This window comes from Coffea arabica, chromosome 8e (genome assembly GCF_036785885.1).
Source record: "Coffea arabica cultivar ET-39 chromosome 8e, Coffea Arabica ET-39 HiFi, whole genome shotgun sequence".
NCBI lineage: Eukaryota > Viridiplantae > Streptophyta > Magnoliopsida > Gentianales > Rubiaceae > Coffea > Coffea arabica.
In genome coordinates, this window is record NC_092324.1 from 40,725,144 (window position 1) to 40,738,053 (window position 12,910).

General features: G+C 40.4%; 1 protein-coding gene across 1 annotated transcript; it reads left to right on the forward strand.

Annotated features, from left to right (window-relative positions):
- The first annotated feature begins 8,414 nt into the window (after window positions 1-8,414).
- On the forward strand, window positions 8,415-11,584 carry LOC140012781 (uncharacterized). The gene is made up of 4 exons (XM_072061084.1): window positions 8,415-8,606; window positions 8,768-10,363; window positions 10,916-11,162; window positions 11,442-11,584. Exons 1-4 carry the CDS (start codon window positions 8,415-8,417, stop codon window positions 11,582-11,584), a joined length of 2,178 nt encoding a protein of 725 aa, XP_071917185.1.
- Window positions 11,585-12,910: the final 1,326 nt, after the last annotated feature.

Sequence of the window (12,910 nt, forward strand, 5' to 3'; positions counted from 1 at the left end):
TACATTAAGTTGATGATCTATGGAGTTGTAAAATCTCTCATGTTTTTCTTACAAATTTCCTTTCAGTTGGAATCCATTACGTTAGGATAGGTTTACTATGCATTCACTCCCTCAATAGTTATAATGAATAAGAAATTTAAGAGTTTTACCCTTAGTTTTATAGTTCGGGTAAATTATGATTTTTTGCGTATTTTGGCCGTGTGATCACTTGGTGAGGTATGTGTACTAGATTTGGTGGTTAAGAGTGAGTTTTATATAAGAAAAAGTGTGTGAATAGAAGTGATAATAATAAGTGAGTGAATCATAAGTTAAAATCCTAGTACGTGCGAAATAAGGAAAAACGGGTTGAACCGACGTATACCGTTTGTTACCGATTGAGTACACCACTTGAACACCACTTTATTACCTTAATATCCTTGTTATTATTGCAGAAATATCAGCCCTTAATTATCCTAGAGAGGACCAAAATTATTGACCAAAAAGAAAGGAAAAAGAAGAAAAATTGAAAACTTAATCTTGGAGTGACAAGTGGCAACCATCCAAGGGTTATTTGACCAACCAATTTTCTTCATTTTTATCGCCAAATTCACTTCTTTTCCTCTTCATTTTTGCACATTCCAGCCGAGCTTCAAGTGAGAAAAACACAAGAGAGAAACTAGCAACCTTCACCTTGAATCCATCCTTAATTGAGTTAGGGTTTGATATTTTCAGCTGTGATTCTTGTTTTTTATCTAGTATATGATGTTGGTAAGCTTGGATAGAGACTTGGGCTATTGATTTGAGACATAAAGGTGATTTTCAAGCATTGAATCATCAAATTTCCAACCTTAAGGATGAATCTACCCTGTTTATGACCTGTTTAATTCGTCCATGTTAGAGGCCGAATCAAGCCTAGGTCAAAACATGAAAGTTGTAGGGAATGGAGTTATATAGCTCTCTGTAAAATTTCAGCTCAATCAGAGTACTGTACCATATGAAATTACTAAAATACCCCTGACTACCAAATGCCCTATTTCACGGGCAGTTTTGAGATTTCACATTTTTGGCTTCATTTTTCACTTTGATCCGTATCAAATCAGTTTTTGGTCAAAACATGAAAATTTTAGTTCTATGTTTCAACTTTCCAACGCATCTGAAAACGCCTCAATCGGACTTTTGTAGCCAGAGTTATTGTCATTTGAATCCAGTGCTAACAAGCAGACTGACAATGAAATTCTGTTTCTGTAATCTGCAAATTCGACCTAGATCAACTGTAAACTGGGTTGACTTGTCTTCATGAAAGTTGTAGCCCTTTGTCTTAGTTTCGAAATTCTATCTAGTACATCTTGATCCGATAATCACAACTCTAGTTATGGTCAAAACCGTATAACCCATTTTCATACCGTTTTCTGTCGCGCGCACCGTTTTCATTTCCGCGCGCGCGCATGCATTTTTTGGCCCTTTTTGCTGTGTTGGCCATTTTAGGCCCTATTTCCATTATGATGGTTGTTTGACTAATAGTTAAGTATAATCTTTTATTACACACAGTGACGACCCGGACAGAGTCGGTGGACCCGTGTAAATTGCCTTGATTTACGTGCTAGTTATTTTGGGTGAGTAATTGGGTTTGTTTATGTGATAAATTATCAAAGTATTTTGTATATGTTAAATGGATACTTAAGCGAGGGTGTACTTTATCTCACTCGACCTAAGTTCATTCTCTGCTCTTGATTTCATATTGGAGAATACATGCCTTGTGGTGAGTATCACCCCTTGTGATGTGTGCTGTTGGAGTGATTATGTGACTTGAATATTTTGATGAGTACTTTGTTGAGAGGTATCCTTTGTTGAGAAATTGGATATCTCAGGGTTTGGTTCCAACCCGGTTCCAAGGGTAGACGGACTATTCGAGTCAGTCGGGGTTTGGTCGAAGTTAGTTCTATGCTAACCTTGGGATTTCATTCTTTGTTAAAGCAAAGTGATTTTGTTTTGCTCGAGCTGCTGTGTGCTGTTGACTGGTCAGCGGGGATTGATAAGGTGAACGGGGAAGTAAGTGGAGTCTACGGACTATGAGTATTTTGGTTGACAGAGTGTTAACAGGTGGTCAAGCCGGGAATTGAACTGGCTTTGAAACCATTTATATTTTGGTTTACATGTTTATTTAGCTGTGATTTTACATTTTTACCCCGATTATTCACTAAGCATATAACTTACCTCATTCCATTTGTTTTCCTTAGCAGGGGCCGACACGGGGATCGTTCGAGAAGGTGTATAGACTTTTGGTTTATAAAATCGTTGATTTTTCCCGAATACTTGTTATAAGTTGACTAGTAAGATATATATATTTGTTGTGGACGTTATAGTTAGTAGTTTCTTTAGGGTTTACTTTCTGGTACTAGTGGTGTGTATGGCCTGATGTAATAGCTTATACAACTTTTGAAGATGCAATAGTGTAAATAGAATTTTCTTTTAACGTGACATCTATTTTCTCGTTTTTGGTATCGAGTCCAAGCTCGAACTAGACAGACGATCCGCTAAATCCTTTGATACGCCTCTGGGTACGGTGAAGTCGTCACAGGTAGTATCAGAACGCCTAGATTAGAGAATTTGGGCAGTTGGGAAATGTGTTATAGAATATATAAGTATTCGATTGACTTTAATTTGAATCGTATCTATTAAGATGAAAGGCCGGAGGACTGATTAAGTGATGTTTTGTTGTATAAGTATGGAGGCTGGTGGACCTAACGATACCGGGGGACCTAGCGATACTGGTGGACCTAGAGATGCCGGAGTAAGAGCTAAGAGTGTAGGTGGACCGGCGAACCAGGTGGTGCGCCGATGAGTCCATAAATATCAGAGGAGGATCGGGGAACCCTATAGGCTGTATTCTCCCTTCGATCGGATGAATCGATTGTGTGAGTGTCAACATACCTATGGATATTCTGACGAGGTTGTTATGGCTATAAATGACGAGCGTCGTCGCCTAGGTAAGGCGATTGACACTCTGAGGGCACAGTTGGAGGAGGCCAGAGGAGTGGGCCATGGACAGGCCATGCGCCTGCGTGACCTTGAGGCGGGGTTTCGAGTTGAGGAGGAGCGGACGTATACTATCGGTCGTCAGCTTGAGAAGACCCACCGCCACCTCTTCGCTTTGAAGGGGCAGATGAGAGAGAGAGCCCGGGGTATTATGCGAGACGGTGAGATTCTCTTGGATGTGGCTGCAGAGGTGCCACCTAAGGCTAGCGGCGCAGGGCCGATGGATGCGATAGACTCTATGGGCTCTGTAGGGGATTTTCGTTAGAGCTGTCATTCTGACTTGTTTTGTTGACACTTTTTGGAGCCAGTGTGCTCATGAACTAACATATTTTGTATTGGTTGGATGATGTGTGAGAACCTTGAAAAAATATATACATATATATACATGTTGCATTTGCATTTTAGACTCTTAATAACTTTTATCATTATTGGTTCTTGAATAAGTATATAAAAATAATTTTTAAGTTACAAATAATCTAGTTGTGCAAAATATTGGATTATTTGAATTTTTGCCAAGTTAAGTTAATATTTCTTGACGTAGAGTATTTTATTGCTTTAATATTAATTCTTTGAATTTCGATAGCTAAATTTTAAGTGTTATTAACGTTAAGTGACAACGGGAACCTAGAACTAAGACGAAAATGATTTGGGTCAAATTCCTTATAACTGCGCTTAGGACGTTAAAATTTCGATAATTGAATTCTCACGAGTTTAGTACACTAGTAGGCTATCGAATTTCATTTGGGGTAAGATTTTGGAATTAGTTTACGAGTGAAAACCTAAGTAGAAGGTCGAACAAGTTGTTAAAAGACCAAATTAGCCTTCCTACATTTCAAATTCGCCATGCAGCCATGGAACAATTCTTGAACAAGCTTCAATTCCAAACAATTCCAATTTCTGCCGGTTCCATTTTTCACTCTTCATTCCAGCACCTACCATCCCTAATGCCGACTTAGCCACTTAAAACACTCCATTATATACATTCCACTACACACACACACTCCACTATATCAACTGCATTCCACCACAACAACACTCCAATTCTATTCCTTCCTCCTGCCGTGAGCCGAGAGTGAAGTGAGAGAGAGAGGGAGCCGAGTTCTTCATTTTCCTTTCTTCCTGTCCGCAAGCTATACAAAAAAAGTGAGACCTGCTGATTTTCCCCATTTCAACCGTGAGCTGATGAAGAGACCGAGAGCCAAATTTCCTCCATTCTAGTCGCAAGCTTGAGCAAGGGAGAGGGAGAGCTAGCGGGCTGCAATTCTCGATTGTCGAGAGGAGAGAAATATCGCAGCTGCTAAGTCGTGTGTGTTGAGCTTCAAACTGAGGTAAGTTCTGGACTTAGACTAGTTGTTTATTGGTTGATGAAGCTGTTTAGGGGCATGCATGTGAGAGTTGTGCGGTTGGATGAAGAATTAAGTTACAAGAAATCTGGTTTTGAATGAATTTGGGTTTGCCGAGAGCTTGGGCTGGATATTACAGCTTTAATTGGCCAATTGGTGGTGATCTGAGTTTAATTGTGTATTTAGCTAACTAAAAACTGGATGACTATGCCTTGCATGAGGTTAATCAGATGTGAGAAAGCAAGAAAATTGAAGGAATACAAAATCTGCTTGCATGCAAGCCAACCGAGAGCTGACTTGGGTGAATTCCTGGTTGGTTAGTGATTTTGATGTTGTCCGAACTTGGTTTTGGAGCAAATCTGATAGATAGCTGTTTTTTTTTTGTCATGCATGTAGCTGATGAGTCGTGGTTAAAAAAAAAAAGAATTGAAAACTGAAGTTGTGGCCGAGAGGGGGGGGATTGAGCACTTGACTAGTTTTCCTTCGAATTTTAGCTAAGATTTTTATACTGGGTATTTAAGATTAGTTTGTAGCTGGTTAATCACCTTTTGCATGTTGAGTTGAAGTAAAAATTGAAGGAAGTTATGGACAAAACACTATAGGTTAATTGGTTATATTGCTGGAATTTGTACATGGTTGCTAGCCGTACTAGTTGAAACTTTTGGTGAGATTACTTTCTGGATTTGTGTATTATTTGTTTTAGTTTAGGTTGGACAGATTATAAGCCATATGTTTAGTGTTTCTAGCAAGTAAAGGATGGAGTTAATGGATATCTTGAATTAACATTTGCTGGAATTTTTCTTGACTATCGAAACAAGAAAGGAAAAATCTGAAATTCTAGAGTTAGTTGTGTGTAAGCTAGCCGTGACTTATTTTCTATGTTTGAGTTAAATTTCTGGTTGATTGTTGCAAGGAATGATTGTTTGTCGTCAAGAGCTAATGATTGATGAAACTCTTGGCCATTTGAGTAATTTGTGCAAGAGTTAGATTCTTGGTGAAATTGTTCAAGTGGTTGGCTGAAATGTATTTGGAAGGTCCATGGTTTGTGATTTGGAATTGTTTTGATACCTTGGACTTCCTTTGTTGAATTTTATTTGGAATTGAATCTATTGAGACCTTGGGCTAATGATTGATGAAACCCTAGTGAAAGTGATGTTTGAATTGTGATTTGGCTATTTTGGCAACCGGGAATACAATGTGCAAATGAATTGAAATCGTGAAGTCCGTTTTGGTCTGTTGAATTTGAGTACTTTTAAATCAAGCTTTGTGGAATTATTTTATCTTAATATCAAGTTATAGAGATTGAGAATAGCACGTTAATATTAAAATTTAAATGACAGGACTTTTAAAACCTTGCTAACTAGTTAATTCTTTTCTTTGCTTAAACTAGTTTTATTACTTTTAGGAAATAATTGTATTAACTTTTAAACTTTAAGTTTTTCGTAAAATTATTCCTGGCTAGTTGTTTTGAGGAAAATTGTTAAAAACATGAGATTTTAATAATTTTAAAAAGAAAGGCTTAGAAAACTTGTTTGAATTAATTTGGTTTTAGTTGCACCTCTAGAAAGAAAAGTAGCTTTAAAGGAATCATACGAAATATTTTATCGCTTTATTAGCTTTAATTCTAAGAGATTTATTGATTTTTCCGAGAAAATAAACTAGTTATATACCAGATAATATTCTATATATAAGCCAAGAGTTTGTATAGTAAAACTTATAATTTTTAAAACTTGGTTTTCTAGGGTTTAGCGAGGGCGTGGACTTCGATTCCCAGCTTCACTTTTGAGCTTCACTTTTGGTGAGTGTCCGTGCTTGTTCTATGACTAATGTGTTAAAGTGCTTTCTTGACTTGTTATGTGATAATTGGAAGTGGATTTCCTGATCCATCGAAGTGGGCAGTGTGTACTTTATCGCACTAGCCCTTTCGAGTGGTGAATTATTTGAAATATTTTCTCGAATATCTTGCTCGCACTAGTTAAGTACTGAGTGAGGGAATGTACCACACCTGAGGGTGGGAGGGCCTCTTATCCTAACTCAAGTACCAAAATTTTGCAATTGTTGACTGGAGCGTGGACTCGTCAACTAAACCACCAAGCAGGGGAACGTACCACACCTTAGGGTGGGAGAGCCTCTTATCCTGACTTGGTAAACGCGTGTTGTGACGTCGTGGGGTGAATCCCTCGGCTAGTCTATAAAAAGGTATACTCGAGTAATACCAAACCCTCTCATGAGAAGAACGGGCCCGGTGGGAGTAAGTTGATTGGAGCGTGTTAAGGAAAAATAACGAATCTACATGGACCCTAGATAGTGAGAGTTGACGGAGGGTCAACTGCGATTAATTTTGATCAAGCTTGTGGAAAATGGCTCCTGAGAGCCCTGTATCCTACACTGTGCTGTTATACGCTTTCCTACTTGTTGAATTTTAGTTTGGAGTTATTATTCGCTATTTGTTTTATATGATTGCATGTTTGGGGCACCACTGAGATTTAGCTCACCCCACGATTATTTGTTTTCCTGAACAGGTTTTGGCATCCGAGAGACTTGAAGTCTATCTCTAACTGTTGTAAATGTGGTTATGAATTGGACTATGTATCTTTTGTTTTGGGTTGCCACTTGAAGCTGGAAAAGTGCAAACCCTAAGTTTTGGCTTGTATGAATGTATTTGAACTTTACGAGTTCACTTTGTGGTTTGTATTGTATAAATGTAGTTATGTGTTAAACTGGTTGGAGGTGTACTTAAGAGTGAACGTTCGGACGTCCATTGGGAATGTTATCTCTCAAGTTAATGTGTTCCTAGTAGTCGGGTCATTTAAAGGTTTGGCTTGTTCGGGTGGCGAATGTTGTTTTGGAATAAGTTATATGTGGAAAGGGTTTAGTCGGTTTCCTTGCGTGAGTCCTGACGAGAGCTGGGCAGGCGACCCGCCAACCCTCTGGTTCGCCTTAGAGAGAAGTGGGGTCGTCACAGGTGGTATCAGAGCCTAGGTTAGAAAAATTATTTGAAAGATTTATTAGATATGTTAGAAACCCTGAGACTTGTAAAAGTTAGGAAGCGAGATAATTAGACATACCCTAAGTAGTACTTGAGCAAGTTAGCTAATTAAGTTTTAACTTTTGGATTCTTGGTTATTTTGCAGGTATGGAAAACGGAAACGGACATGCTAATGGTAACGGAGTGGCTAATGGACATGTAGAGCTTCTTAGGTCCATTTCTTATAGGTCACGAAATGGAGGACCTCGTATACGTTATACACCAGCTGATAGGTACCCCCGATGCCAGTGTAGGGTCACATATGCCTACCCTAATGAGTTAGTACTGTCCTTAGACGACGAATGTCGCCAGTTGAGGGACGCTAATCATACTTTGACCCAGGACGTCGAGGAGTTGAGCATCATGGTTGATACTCAGCTTGACCGCATAGCTGAGCTCGAGCAGAGGTTAGCAGCCGAGAGGGCTAGGTCAGAGGCTGCTTGTGAGGAGTTAGGGAGACAGAGGTCTCGATTAACTCGAGTAGCTGAGGAGGTACGAGATAGGAGTGCGGGTATTAGGGCTGACGCCACTATGATGATAGACAAGGTCATGGGTATCATTCAGGGCACTGCTCAGGCGGGTGTTGAGGAGGACCCGGAGGAGGATCCGGAGGAGGACCCTGAGGAGGACGTTGCTCCTGGCAGCCCTGCTGAGGGTTAGACTAGGTTTGATCTGTTTGTATCTGTGTATCCAGGGTTAGAATGGGTGACACTAGATAGGTCATAGCATTTTGTCTAGCTTGATGACCTACTTTTGAGGCACTATGTCCCTATTTTTGGTTTAAGGGATTGTTTATACATATTTGTTAAACTTGTGTGCCATACTTTCGGAAGGCACCCTAACCTACTATTTGTGTGAACCTTGGTATGTGAATATATGTGTTGAGTGTTTTAATTTCTCTTTCTTAATATTCATGTTGATTTTACTTACAAAAGAAAAATATATAATAATAATAATAATAACAATAAGTAAATAAATATCAATATCTTCGATTAATTGCTCTATTTATATATAGGCATAACTAGGCTATGGATCGACGAGTTAGAGGTAGAGAACGTGGGAGATCAACTAGGCAACACCCCGAGGTTGGTGGTGATAGGGGACCTGAGATCAATCAAGACCATGGTCAAGGGAGCGTGGCCGGAGATCCCGTGGTCACCGCGATTAATAGAATAACTGATGTTTTAGAGCGCATGACTGAGCACCAAGCCCATGGAGCGGTGCATCACTAAGGAGTCCCAATCGATACTGAGGATCGGGCATTAGAGAGATTCTTGAAATTTGGACATCCTAAGTTCTATGGAGGCCCAGAACCTGAGGTAGCAGAAGGTTGGTGGGAGAGGATCTCTGACATTTTTGCAGCTTTAATTATGCGGAAGAGAGACAAGTGACTTTTGCAGCATTCCAGTTTGAGGGAGCTGCTCGTTCCTGGTGGAACCTAATTAGGGTCAATTGGGACAGGAACCATACTCCTAGGACCTGGGCGAACTTCACTCGGGAGTTCAACGCCAAGTTTCTACCCCCTCTTATCCAAGAGAAAAGAGAGGATGACTTCATCAAGTGTAGGCAGGGGGCGGTGAGTGTCGCCGAATATGAGATTCAATTCACGAAATTGTTCCGTTTTGCTCCTGAATTGGTAGCCACGGAGCAAAGACGTATAAGGAGGTTTGTGCAGAGACTAAACGTGAAAATCCAGGAGGGATTAGCTACTGTTCGGATAGACACGTTTGCTGATGCTGTTGAGAGAGCTCAGAGGGTTGAGGTTGCCAGAGCTCAAGTAAAATCCTTCCAGGCCAAGAAAAGATTTGGCCCTAACAGCAGTCGGGAGCCGACTTATGCAAACGCTCCACCGGCCAAAGTGGGTCGAGGAACAGGTGGAGTAAATAGTCCTGGAACACCACGAGGCGCTCTAGCGAAAGGAGCTGGGGCAAGAAGTGCCGGGGGAAGAGATATCGGAGCTAGAGGAAGACCAAGTGGAAGGAGTCAAACTAAGAACGCCCCGCAAGGAGGTCGTGTAACCACCCCTCAAGTAACTTGTGGTTATTGCAGGAGGGCTGGCCATACTGAGGACAGATACTGGAGGAAAGAAGGAAAGTGCTTGAAGTGCGGAAGCAGTGAGCACCAGGTTGTCGGTTGTCCAAAAATACAAGAAGGTGGTACCCCGAGTGCTAGGCAAGCCACTTCTGGAGGAAATAGGCCGAAAGTTCCTGCCAGGGTGTACGTTATAGTCGATCAACCCGTACCTGATTCCTCGGAGGTTGTGGAAGGTACTCTTCCAATCTTTTACCGTTTAGCTAGAGTACTAATTGATCCTGGCACAACTCATTCATTTGTGAATCCAACTTTTATGTCCAGAATTGATGAAAAACCTGTTAAGTTACCCTTTGATCTTGAAGTTAGGACACCCATGGGTAATAAAAGTATAATCACTAGTCTGGCTTATAAGAACTGCGAGTTCTGGGTTGGAGAGCATAAAATGCTAGTAGACCTAGTCAGTTTGGACATAAAAGGATATGATGTTATCATAGGAATGGATTTCCTATCTCATTACCATGCTAAGCTAGATTGTAGAGCAAAAGTGGTGGAATTTTGGATTTCCGGGGAAGCAACCCTGAAATTGGATGTGAAAGATAGGTTAGCATCGTCTGCTATGATATCGGGAGTTCGAGCAAGGAAAATGTTGTATAAAGGAGCGCAAGGTTTTTTAGCCTTCCTGATTAACGCTCCCAGTGACCAAGTAAAGTTGGAGGATGTACCAGTGGTAAGGAAATTTCCAGATGTGTTTCCCGAAGAATTAAAAACATTACCTCCGGAGAGAGAAGTGGAGTTCAAGATTGAACTAGTGCCGGGGATGGCCCCGATTTCTAAAACTCCGTACCGAATAGCTCCTGCAGAGCTAAAAGAATTGAAAATACAATTACAGGATCTATTGGAGAGAGGTTTTGTTAGAGAAAATGATTCGCCATGGGGGCCACCTGTTCTATTTGTTAAGAAAAAGGATGGAAGTTTGAGGTTGTGTATTGATTATCGAGGATTAAATGAAGGTACAATTAAGAATAAATACCCGCTACCATTGATTGACAGCTTATTTGACCAGCTGCAAGGATCAGTAGTTTTCTCCAAGCTGGATTTAAGGCAAGGGTACTATCAGTTGAAAATTAAGAAGGAAGACATACCTAAGACTGCTTTCAATACAAGATATGGACATTTTGAGTTCGCAATCATGCCATTTGGGTTAACCAATGCACCAGCTGCCTTCATGGACTTAATGCAGAGAGTCTTTAAAAAATACTTGGATCAGTTTGTAGTAGTTTTTATTGATGATATCCTAGTATATTCTAAGACTCAAGAAGAACATGCTAAACACTTGGAGATAATTCTGCAGATCTTAAGAGAGCATAAATTGTATGCTAAATTTAGTAAGTGTGAGTTTTGGCTGGATGAAATTTCTTTTCTGGGGCACAAAGTTTCTAAAGATGGAATTGCCGTAGATCCGGCAAAAGTTGAAGCAGTCACAATGTGAAAACAGCCAGAAACTCCAACAGAGGTTAGAAGTTTCTTGGGTCTAGCAGGTTATTACAGGCGATTCATCAAGGACTTTTCAAAGATTGCTGGACCTATGACAGAGCTGACAAAGAAAAATAATAAGTTCATTTGGACTCCAAAGTGCGAGTCAAGTTTTCAGAAATTAAAGAAACGCTTTACATCAGCTCCTGTGTTGGCATTGCCTAACGGAGTAGAAGGTTATGTCGTATTCTCAGATGCCTCTAAGGAAGGTTTAGGATGTGTACTAATGCAAAAGGGTAAGGTAGTTGCCTATGCCTCTAGAAAATTGAAACCACACGAACAAAATTACCCAACGCATGACCTAGAACTGGCCGTAGTGGTCTTTGCCTTAAAGAAATGGAGACATTACTTGTACGGTGTGACCTTTGAAGTTTATACGGACCACAAGAGCCTTAAGTACTTGTTCTCCCAAAAGGAATTGAACTTGAGACAGAGGCGATGGGTAGAATTTTTGGAGGATTATGATTGTTCAATAAACTACTACCCAGGAACAGCCAACGTGGTAGCATACGCTTTAAGTAGAAAGGCCCAAGTAGCGGGGTTAATGGTAAAAGAATGGAACATGTTAGAAGAGGTTAGTGTTTGGAACCCTCGCTTGGAGAGATTGAAAATTCTGTTTGGGAACTTGTAGTTGAAATCCCCATTATTGGAGCGTATTAAGGAGGCACAGAAAACGGACCCTATAGTCCAGAACAAGTTGGAAAAGTTACAAAAAGGAGAAACCCTAGACTTTAAATTAGGGTCTGAAGGAGTGTTAAGATTTCGAGATCGAATTGTGGTTCCAGTTGATGAATGATTAAGGAAAGAAATTCTAGAAGAAACACATCGGTCGAGGTATACTATACACCCAGGAGTGAACAAAATGTATCACGACGTGAAAGAGTTATACTGGTGGGATGGTTTGAAAAAGGACGTGGCAACAAGTAAAAGCTTTTACTTGTTGGCAGAACTAAGACGAAAATGATTTGGGTCAAATTCCTTATAACTGCGCTTAGGACGTTAAAATTTTGATAATTGAATTCTCACGAGTTTAGTACACTAGTAGGCTATCGAATTTCATTTGGGGTAAGATTTTGGAATTAGTTTACGAGTGAGAACCTAAGTAGAAGGTCGAACAAGTTGTTAAAAGACCAAATTAGCCTTCCTACATTTCAAATTCGCCATGCAGCCATGGAACAATTCTTGAACAAGCTTCAATTCCAAACAATTCCAATTTCTGCCGGTTCCATTTTTCACTCTTCATTCCAGCACCTACCATCCCTAATGCCGACTTAGCCACTTAAAACACTCCATTATATACATTCCACTACACACACACTCCACTACATCAACTGCATTCCACCACAACAACACTCCAATTCTATTCCTTCCTCCTGCCGTGAGCCGAGAGTGGAGTGAGAGAGAGAGGGAGTCGAGTTCTTCATTTTCCTTTCTTCCTGTACGCAAGCTATAAAAAAAAAGTGAGACCTGCTGATTTTCCCCATTTCAACCGTGAGCTGATGAAGAGACCGAGAGCCAAATTTCCTCCATTCTAGTCGCAAGGGAGAGGGAGAGCTAGCGGGCTGCAATTCTAGACTGCCGAGAGGAGAGAAATATCGCAGCTGCTAAGTCGTGTGTGTTGAGCTTCAAACTGAGGTAAGTTCTGGACTTAGACTAGTTGTTTATTGGTTGATGGAGCTGTTTAGGGGCATGCATGTGAGAGTTGTGCGGTTGGATGAAGAATTAAGTTACAAGAAATCTGGTTTTGAATGAATTTGGGTTTGCCGAGAGCTTGGGCTGGATATTACAGCTTTAATTGGCCAATTGGTGGTGATCTGAGTTTAATTGTGTATTTAGCTAACTAAAAACTGGATGAATATGCCTTGCATGAGGTAAATCAGCTGTGAGAAAGCAAGAAAATTGAAGGAATACAAAATCTGCTTGCATGCAAGCCAACCGAGAGCTGACTTGGGTGAAT